The sequence below is a fragment of the Dreissena polymorpha genome, chromosome 8, assembly GCF_020536995.1.
Source record: "Dreissena polymorpha isolate Duluth1 chromosome 8, UMN_Dpol_1.0, whole genome shotgun sequence".
Lineage (NCBI taxonomy): Eukaryota > Metazoa > Mollusca > Bivalvia > Myida > Dreissenidae > Dreissena > Dreissena polymorpha.
The window spans coordinates 48632130-48642755 of NC_068362.1; the positions used below are offsets into that span (position 1 = coordinate 48632130).

Consider the following 10626-nt stretch of genomic DNA (forward strand, 5'->3'; position numbering starts at 1 on the left):
TAGGCGGACACCATATCCACTACGCAATGGCGACCTCTATAATCTAACATATTGTCACGTAATCGGATGTACTTTAGTGAAGATAAAACAAGTCTCTGATGTCTAAAATATTTCTTTTATTTTACTCTATTCCCTAACACCAAAATTGTACTATAATAATTTCAAAGTCAAAGTAAATAACATAACGTGAATAATTCCTAAGAGAAAGCGAGGCCCCGTCTGCCTATTTTGAGGATTATTTATACTGATCCTGTTGTGTATTCGCTTAATTCGTGACCCACGCCTGTCAACAAGTAATGGACGTCAATGTGTGTATCTTGACGTATATAGACAGATGATGTATGATCCCTACAGATTTTACACCGCCTGTAATCGCGGGCCCCTATGTAATTTGACAAGCCAATTTGTGTTCACAGGTGTATTCACACCTGGAACACGCATCGGAACGTCAGTCCTCTCGCTTAAGTATTTACCAACCATTTATATGCATTTTACGAGTCACGAATCTTGCTTAATGGATTTACTAATTGCCTATATGCATTTTGCGAGTCACGACCCCCATGTTTTCTGTTAGTTACATCTCGCTGAAATATTTCTATTGACTTTTCATAAAGTAACATATTCATTATAACCCATTACATTACACATCTACATAATCAATTTCAAATTTCATTACACCCTACCCGAAGGTTCTATTTCCTAAATTAGTTTGTTTATACAACAATAACACGACAATAACAACACAATAATGTACAATGAGATAAATTCTATGATTATATATATTATATGTATACCCTACCCGAAAGTTCTATGACGTTACACAACTCACTCTTTCAAATGATTTTTTTCTATTATTATATATATTATATGTATACCCTACCCGAAGGTTCTATGAGATAAATTCTATTATTATATATATTATATGTACATTACGTTACACAACTCACTCTTTCAAATGAATTTTTTCTTATTTCATGATATGAAAAATTACGATGATGTCAACAATTTAATCATGAGATCTGTACGAAGATAAAATACTGTATAACTCTGAACCGACGAGATTCTAAAAATATTTCCTGTTATGAAATAATGATTTTTTTTTGTTTTTTTTTTTTGTTTACCAAACTTGGTGATGTCTATTACTAAGTTTACGTCTTTTGCGTTCCAGTAGTATTTGTTTGTATCTCTGTATGTGTGGTAACTGATGTGATGCATGAATGAGGGCTATATCTGGTAATGTCAAATGTGTGAAACAAAATGTACATACACGTGTGTTGTTGAAAGTTCTGTATGATGTGCCACATGTTGGATGATATCTAAGTTTACAACAAGGTGTTTGTACTGCTGCTATACTATTGTACATATAATATATATAATAATAGAATTTATCTCATAGAACCTTCGGGTAGGGTATACATATAATATATATAATAATAGAAAAAAATCATTTGAAAGAGTGAGTTGTGTAACGTCATAGAACTTTCGGGTAGGGTATACATATAATATATATAATCATAGAATTTATCTCATTGTACATTATTGTGTTGTTATTGTCGTGTTATTGTTGTATAAACAAACTAATTTAGGAAATAGAACCTTCGGGTAGGGTGTAATGAAATTTGAAATTGATTATGTAGATGTGTAATGTAATGGGTTATAATGAATATGTTACTTTATGAAAAGTCAATAGAAATATTTCAGCGAGATGTAACTAACAGAAAACATGGGGGTCGTGACTCGCAAAATGCATATAGGCAATTAGTAAATCCATTAAGCAAGATTCGTGACTCGTAAAATGCATATAAATGGTTGGTAAATACTTAAGCGAGAGGACTGACGTTCCGATGCGTGTTCCAGGTGTGAATACACCTGTGAACACAAATTGGCTTGTCAAATTACATAGGGGCCCGCGATTACAGGCGGTGTAAAATCTGTAGGGATCATACATCATCTGTCTATATACGTCAAGATACACACATTGACGTCCATTACTTGTTGACAGGCGTGGGTCACGAATTAAGCGAATACACAACAGGATCAGTATAAATAATCCTCAAAATAGGCAGACGGGGCCTCGCTTTCTCTTAGGAATTATTCACGTTATGTTATTTACTTTGACTTTGAAATTATTATAGTACAATTTTGGTGTTAGGGAATAGAGTAAAATAAAAGAAATATTTTAGACATCAGAGACTTGTTTTATCTTCACTAAAGTACATCCGATTACGTGACACGTGTTTAACTTATACCCTACCCGAAAGTTCTATGACGTTACACAACTCACTCTTTCAAATGATTTTTTTCTATTATTATATATATTATATGTATACCCTACCCGAAGGTTCTATGAGATAAATTCTATTATTATATATATTATATGTACATTACGTTACAATATAAATATATTAGGAAAGAACAATAGCACGAAATTATGATGCAAAAACCACACTTTGTATGTTAAAGTATCATGACGGATTGTACACATAAAACTCCCAAAAAACGTGTACGTGCAAGCCGGTTTTACATGGAGCATAGATACATGTAAGCAAGCCTTCGTTAGTGCTAAATCTGCATAAACCATAAATCACAAATCTTTGTTGGTAAGTCATGCTACCACTATGCGTAAAATTTTAGACTCGTGCGTTTATCGGCAAACACACATTCTGCGTAAATGTTTTTCTGTCGCAGACAAAAATTATACATACCATGATATAATGACTTTAAACTTAAAAAAGTGTTTAATTAGTGCATAAACTGAGCAAGTTAAAACTGCGATGATACATTCTCGACGAAGTTATTATATACCCGAATAGGCATCAACAACTTTCAAATTCAACAAGCGAAAAAGGTTTAAAAGGATATTAATGGACAATCAACAATTTATCCGATAAACTTTAACAGAAATAGTTTTCTAATGCTCAAACATTTGTAAACATGTGAATATTCGGTACTCAATATAGATCTAACACCCAGTTTCCAATCGATAATCCATTTACGTTGTTTATTGAACCCTCTCTACTTGCGTTGAAAAGTTTTGGCGACTACATTTTGCATCAATAGATGAAATCAATAACTAAATGGAATGCATTCATTTAAACTTATTCATTTCGAACTTAAATATGCCATACGCTATAGGAGGTTTACTTGTCACATGTATGACATACAGATTTCGGACATTGTTCATACGATACAACGTTTTAAGGATATCTCAGTCGTAACAGTTACGGTGTTTTGAGAATTTTGTCATCAATATGTATCTTTTTATTTGACACTTAACAACTTTATAAAAGACTCCAGAATTGAATAGAAATTACAAGGAATTAAGGTTAGATTAAACATGTTCATGAGTGCAAGACGGTTACCCGAATCAACTCGAAGTAGATCTGGATATATCAGTTGAGTTAAGATGTTTCCTTCACTCACAGTTGATGAAGAAACGATTGCTGGCGGAGGAATCGACACTTTCACTAAAATACTGTGAGATAGTGACTAAAACGAATAATCGGCAAATTGCGGGTACCTATGGTACATGAGTGTTCTATGATAAATAGAAAAATTATACATTTCAAATGTATAATATGTAGAGAAATCGACGTTAACCTCTCATATATTTGAAATGTTCGGCAACGTGACAAAATACATGAAACTGTAAACGGCAACAATGAGTGGAATAGAGACGCGCAAGTTGGACGAGTTACTTAGGAAGCTTCCGGAAAATAGCGGGCTGGATCCACGCTTGATCGAGGCCGCCAAGACGGAACTCGACCTGCTGAGGTTCCGAGCGTGCGCCGGCATCCAGAGTCAGGTCAGATACCACTTTTATTTAAAATTATGTGTGCGCAGCACAAGTATCATAGACTCATTGAATGAAGCAAAACTTCTTCTTTATTGTATTAAGAATCGTAATAATTCCCCTTCCGGTATTTTATCAGAGTTGGAGGATGTGTATTCAGGTAAACCTTCCGATTGTCTCTCCGCTCTCCAATCCGTCTGCATATTGGAACCACTTTATATTTAAACAAAGTATTGAAGATACGTTTACGTATCTTGGTAATGTTTCTTTTAAACGGCTTTTGTGGAGTATGCCTTTAAATATGAACTATCATGATATTATCATGCTCTTTCATGTAAATCAAGAACACGATGCCATTTTGTATGTTAGTTCCATCTATACTAACTTAAACGCAATCAGCACCGTTCTACGCAGCCCCCCCCCCCCCCCCCCCCTCCCACACACACACTGATAATACAGGCAAAGCAATATGATTTTCTAATTACGTCAGTAATCCCATTTCCACTCTACTTATATGTTCTTTCTATTAAAAACAACAGCAATGCAACATCTCAAAGAGAAAGTAATACTTAAAACTTGCTATTCAAAGTACTGTGACGTGTTAACAAATGCGTACACAAGTTTGACAGATTTAACCGTATAAATTGACAGGTTTAACGAAAGAAAGGTGCAAACGATAATAAGACTTCCTCAACAAAATGCAAATACAGGTGCTTTGAAAACAACCTTTTAGGAAAAATAATAACCAGATCCAATTTAAAACGTCATGTGGGCGTTCTTTCCTCAATTTTCGCAATGTTAATACATGACTTCTCATTGACAAAACAATTTATAGTATAAATATATATTTCTATGTGTCTAGTTATATTTTAGCTGTTCCTGTTTTAGGCGTAACTTACTTAATGACGTTTGCACTAGATTCCATAATTATTCAGCGCTTTAATTTAATGGCAAATACAATTGCAAACTTATGATTTAAGGGAATTCAAATTTACAACCTTGGTTTAATTTCGATCGAACTGGATTGCATATATTTTGGGATAAACATTTACAAATTATTAACTAAAATATGAATACATTTTCGACAAAAGCACTTCAACATGACATTATAAATGAACACTATTATTCATTGCGTTTCATGGACAAAAAGTCGCATTATTCCACATAATTACATTACTATTTTATTTAGCCTGCACGTTTATTAAATTGCAGCGCATTTCTGATTGAATTGCGGTTGTTATTTATGGCCAATTATTTATAATTGTGACGTTTGATGACTTCTACAGTGCAGCAAATGCACGTAATCCATAGCGTTTGCCATCTTTAAAAAAAATCAAATGCACGAAATTGTTAAAAGGAGTATCGTAATGTCAACCATACGACATTAGTTTCATCTGTGTAGCAAACTATTTGCATCATTACTGATAATTAAAGTAGATTATTTTATAATAATATGTAGATTCTACGTGTGTAAATAAACATGCTCGTTTGTTCTAAAATTTAGGTTTCTAAATGGTGAAAACATGGGGCAGAATAAGAGTTGAAGACCACCATACGGTGTTACAATCCAAACACCATACCTCTAGGCCCGGGTTTTCAGAGATGTGTTTTTTACTGTTCATATCGCACGAAACACAGCATTCGAAAAACGGAGCCACTTTTAACCACTGGATCATTACTTAAAACATGTTTAGAGTACAACAATGCGATATTTGACCCCTTACCATTGCGGTTTCAGAGAACACGCTTTGGAAATATAAGCTAAAAACAACAACAGCAGCAACAAAACATTTGTAATTTTGCTCTGACAAATGGACAACAACTTTATTCTTAAAGATTAACGAGTCACTTTTAGTGCGGGGTATTTAAAAGAGTATTTTTAAGCGCTAACATACTTATATGTAACAATCTTGAACAATGTACACATTTACACAGGACTTTCAGTAAAAAATGAACGGTTAGAACAACAGCACTGTCAGTCATCATGATTTACTGTTGTTGTTTTAGTTAAAATGTTTAGCCTTGTCGAGGGCAATACTTTCAAAAATTTTACTGTGTTAGGACTCTTTGCTGATAAGTTTAAGTTTAAATTTCAGTGTGAATTTGCTGTTTGTTAAAAAATCAATAGCAACAGTAAATGTGACATTACAAAAAAACACAAACTAAATCGCAAATAGATAAACAAAACCACCATACCATATAGTGAAGTGCCTATATTTTAAGTTATACGATTTGTTTAAAATCATATATAACGAACACAAGCACGTTCGCTATTATCAAATAAATAATAATTTACAAATACACCACAACACTTTGAAGAAGAACCATGTACGTTTTCTGAGTTGATGCTAAAGTTAACGCACTTTTCGAATAAATTATATAACATTTGTTATGCACTGAAGTTTGTGTGCTTTTGTTCGCAGAAAGTAGTGACTACAGGAGATGTCGCGGTTTTGAAGGAACAACTACGTGAGAAGGAAACTGAAATATTAGTTCTGAAACAACTATTAAGAGACAGGTATGAGAACCAGTAGTTTGCAGGTATGACATAATACAAACAGAATAAAATACAGACAGACAAACAAGTATGAACAATGAGGAAACAGTGTAAAGTAAACAAGCCATTAACAGGACGCCGATCTGTTGTTTTAATTGACGTATTTATTTAAGCTCGATTGCATTAAAAGCCGAAGACTTATTAAATTATTAAAAAAATCTCGAGTACGTTTCCTGTGTAGAACCAGTACTTGTAGTCTTTGGGGAAAATCGTTGGAACGCTCCCACAGTTTGGATCGAACCCCTGACCTCCTGATAGTCGGACACAACATTCAGTACGTCGTGATATGTTGTTGATGCGTATGTTATTATCATAAGGTAATGTACCAGTTAGAAATGTCATGGAAAAATGCACGTAAGAAATTAAGGGTAATAAAATATGAATGTATAGTAAAAGTGTTTCTTAAAACGTACATGTATATTGTCATAAATTAAGACAGAGGTCATGCTTTTATGTCAGAACCACAACACTATCAGGTTCAGAAATAGAAATAAATACATTCCAAATGAGCCGCGCTCCGGACCAACTCGGCTTATTGTATGTGCGTAAAGTGTCGTCCCAGATTAGCCTGTGAAGTCCGTGCAGGCTAATCTGGGACGACAATTTCTGCTGTTATTTATTTAATGTTTAAAAGAAGTTTCTTCTAAACGAAAATACAGTTTAGTCGGAAAGGGTTGTTCTTGATAAGTCTGCTCGGACTTGACATGCTAATCTGGGACGACACTTTACGCACGTGCATGAAGCCCCGTTTTCCAGAGCAATACTCATATACTTCAGATCCATGTTGCATTCGGTGGAAAGGTACTCCGACTCTCATCACGTGGCCAAGATTAAAACGAAGTTCAAGCGTCTGTATGATATGGAATGGGTGGACGCTTATCAGTTCTTTACTAAGAAAGACTGGAAGGACATTGAAATCGTCGTCACGTTGCAGAGGATTTTACGAGTATGTTTTGTTTTTAACAAATATTTAACATTTGTGGATCGCATGCGTGAGTAGTAATGTTTTCTTTGGGTTTTTATTTATAGTACATGTATTTAATTCATTTTTTAAGCGTGACATGTTAGTGCATAACGTTTATTTGTCATTTATTGATTCCATCTCCTTTACGTACACAAACTAAAATTGCTTGCCGTTCAATGTTGTACGATACATTGTTTATACATTTTCTTTTATTTCAGGCCAGCTATGCATTTTGTTCTGACGTCGCCAAAGAGCAACTTGACAACATCAAAGGCGAAGCAATATTTCCATCCGCATCAGTATGTTTCATAAACTAAGTGAAACTATTATAAAATAATAAACAATAAAAAAACAGGATTTATTAATGTGGATAATACAGAATTTATACATTTTCTCCAATCAGTGCATCAATAAAATTGACGCAGAATATGTGTTTTAAATAAATTACCGGTAATACACAGTTCTATATGTTTTAAGTACCGATCGATCAAAGTTATCTCATTACGGCGTTAGATGTCCTTGTAAAGGTACATTCTATCTCACCAAACATTGTTTCAGTGGATGGACGACGAAGGGATCATCACAAGGACTAAAAAACAAGGTCAGATCTCCCGTGAAATACGAGAACTGGCAAAAACGTACCAGCGGTCTACATCTCGTGAATGCTTAAAAGCTCTGCAGAAGGTCTATTAATTGTTGACATAAACTAGTTTAATAAATACGTGTGCACCATGTCATTCCAAGACATACATACACTTTGAGACTTTTCTAACGCAACACGCATTCAAATCAATATACAAATGTAGCTCCACTATTATTAAACGGATTTTGTTGAACTTTGGACTAATAATAGTTCAACACATACCTAATACTTCCTACAATTGAATTGAAATTTATCAACAAAAAATATCAAACTTCAAAATTTAACCCATTTATGCCTAGCGTCTAGAAAAAAGGCATTGGCAAACAGCGTAGACCCAGATGAGACGCCGCATGATGCGGCGTCTCATCAGGGTCTGCGCTGTTTGCTTAAAGGAATTTCCGTAAGAAATATTCTAAATATAGAAATAAAATATACTAAACATCCCTAATTTTGGAAATAAATTGATCCAATTTAGAAGGATGGGAGAGTCCACAAGGCATAAATGGGTTAAAAACATCACTGCAAAAGTCAAATTCGCCGAATCGTACAATAATCGTACCGTTAAATAATAACATTGTTAAAAGACACGAATATAACCCATTTGAGTGGCACATACCTTGTGTATTCTCCCATGGCTCTAACAACGTGTATACATCTCTTTCTCACCACTGGCACGTAGTTGAAAACAAATAATGAGGAATAAGTCGCCACATTTCCACAAGTCAGTTCTAATAGACGCAAAGTGAGTGAAGCAGCTGCTCTTCTCCGTACCCGCCTGACCAGTTCGTCCCAAATATTACATATAAGTTATATCTTGTTAAGTTATGATGCATACACATTTAACTTTATATTTTACAAAAGTGTTTATAAAATGCTTAAAAAAGTGTTTATAAAACGTCGTAATGACTGACCGGCCTGCAAAATGTCAAAGGCGCGGTAACGCTCCTAAATGTTTATACGAGCCATATTATTTTCTGAATTAAATTTATGTTTTTCTGGTGTAAGAACCCACATAATTAACGAAATTGAAATTAAATAAGAATTACCGGTATATCGTGTTTTACCATTTCGACATCCAACAAGATAACATCATACATACCTCACATAATAACGCTTCCGATCGTAGCGGATGAATGATTGTATCGCGAACTTGCACAGAATGTAGTCAAGTGACAACATTTCCGATTTAAAATCAATATATTTACTCATAAATGAGATATTTAAGTTAACATAGTGCGTAAGAAAAGTCAATAAGGGTTTGATCCGATTTGTGGGCTTCATGCATTTGCATAAAGTGTCGTCACAGATTAGCCTGTGCAGGCTACACAGGGACAACACTTTCCGCTTCACTGGAATTTTCTTTTTGAAGAGACTTCTTTTAAACGAAAAATTCCATAAAAGCGGAAAGTGTCGTCCCTGATGAGTCCCTGCAATGAGCATTTTTTTCCCAAAACGCAGTCGTATTATTAATTACGTCTGGGGAATGTTTCACAGATACGCGTGCGTTTACCACGTTATCTTTGCTTTCAGACGTTTATTTCTACTGTACTGCCCACTTTCATCGACCCGAGCCAGTACGCGGACGAATCCGTGACCCAGTTCGCCAGTCTGTGTGTAGACGTCACCTGGGCAATGTGTGTACAGGAGCCGCCGATGGTGTTCATAGATAAACTAGACAGAGGTTCCTCATTCAACTCAGACATGTTCCAGAAGTACATCAACACCGGCAGTGATAAATATGACTACCTCGTTTGGCCGGCCTTGCTGCTGTACCAAGACGGCCCGTTATTGGTTAAAGGCATAGCACAGCCGATTAACATCGACCGTCATGAGGTCTCCCCGGGTATAAAACCAGTACCGTCAGTTGCGTCCGTGAACTCCATGCGCCATACGCCAGGCCGGGTGGACGAAATGGACACACGGGCGGATGACGACCACGACTCGTGGGAGAGGGCCTCGAAACAAGGACAAACACCACCAGTACTGGTGCGACGTGATATGCCAAACGAGACGGCAGTTGCACCGCGCTCGCCGTATTTCGCTCCTTATTCAGTCCGAACGCCGAAGTCCGCGCCACGTGGCGTACCTGATATTGTGGTTGACCAGCATGATGATCTGCGCAGTCGCCACAGCAGGACACAAGACATAGGTCAAGGAAACCTGACGGTTGCTTGGAAACAAAGTCGCTTAACAAGTGCTCCATAATTTTTATGCACTGAACATGTTTTATAGACGCATGTTTGTCCTTGATAATTTGTTATCAAATTAAATTCTATTGAATCGCACTAAAAAGTGATATACATGTTTACAAAATAAAATAAAATTAGCAGATTATGTTTTGTGACCGTTTTGCATGTTATGTTTCAATGCAAATTTATATTCCAATAAGTCAGCTAACATTTACTATAGTTTAGTGGAGAACCCTTACCTGATAATGCCATTTTATGTAAAGCGGTTTTGGAGCGCGCGATTTTACACCAATTCAGTAACAACGATTTCGAACAATATATTGTATATGTATAACAAGTGTTGTTCTGTCAAGACGAAACAGTAAAGGAACCGTGTGAATGACCTCCTTGTATAGATAACGATCCGTATGACATATTTACGGACACAATCACATTATCTGGGTAAATATCATCGCAAGATGAGCCCATGATGTTAACAGA

General features: G+C 35.6%; 1 protein-coding gene across 1 annotated transcript; it reads left to right on the top strand.

Annotated features, from left to right (window-relative positions):
- The first annotated feature begins 3149 nt into the window (after nucleotides 1-3149).
- On the top strand, nucleotides 3150-10291 carry LOC127841762 (uncharacterized). The gene is made up of 6 exons (XM_052370814.1): nucleotides 3150-3805; nucleotides 6217-6311; nucleotides 7128-7296; nucleotides 7533-7613; nucleotides 7873-7998; nucleotides 9488-10291. Exons 1-6 carry the CDS (start codon nucleotides 3662-3664, stop codon nucleotides 10160-10162), a joined length of 1290 nt encoding a protein of 429 aa, XP_052226774.1. The 5' UTR covers nucleotides 3150-3661; the 3' UTR covers nucleotides 10163-10291.
- The last annotated feature ends 335 nt before the right edge of the window (nucleotides 10292-10626 follow it).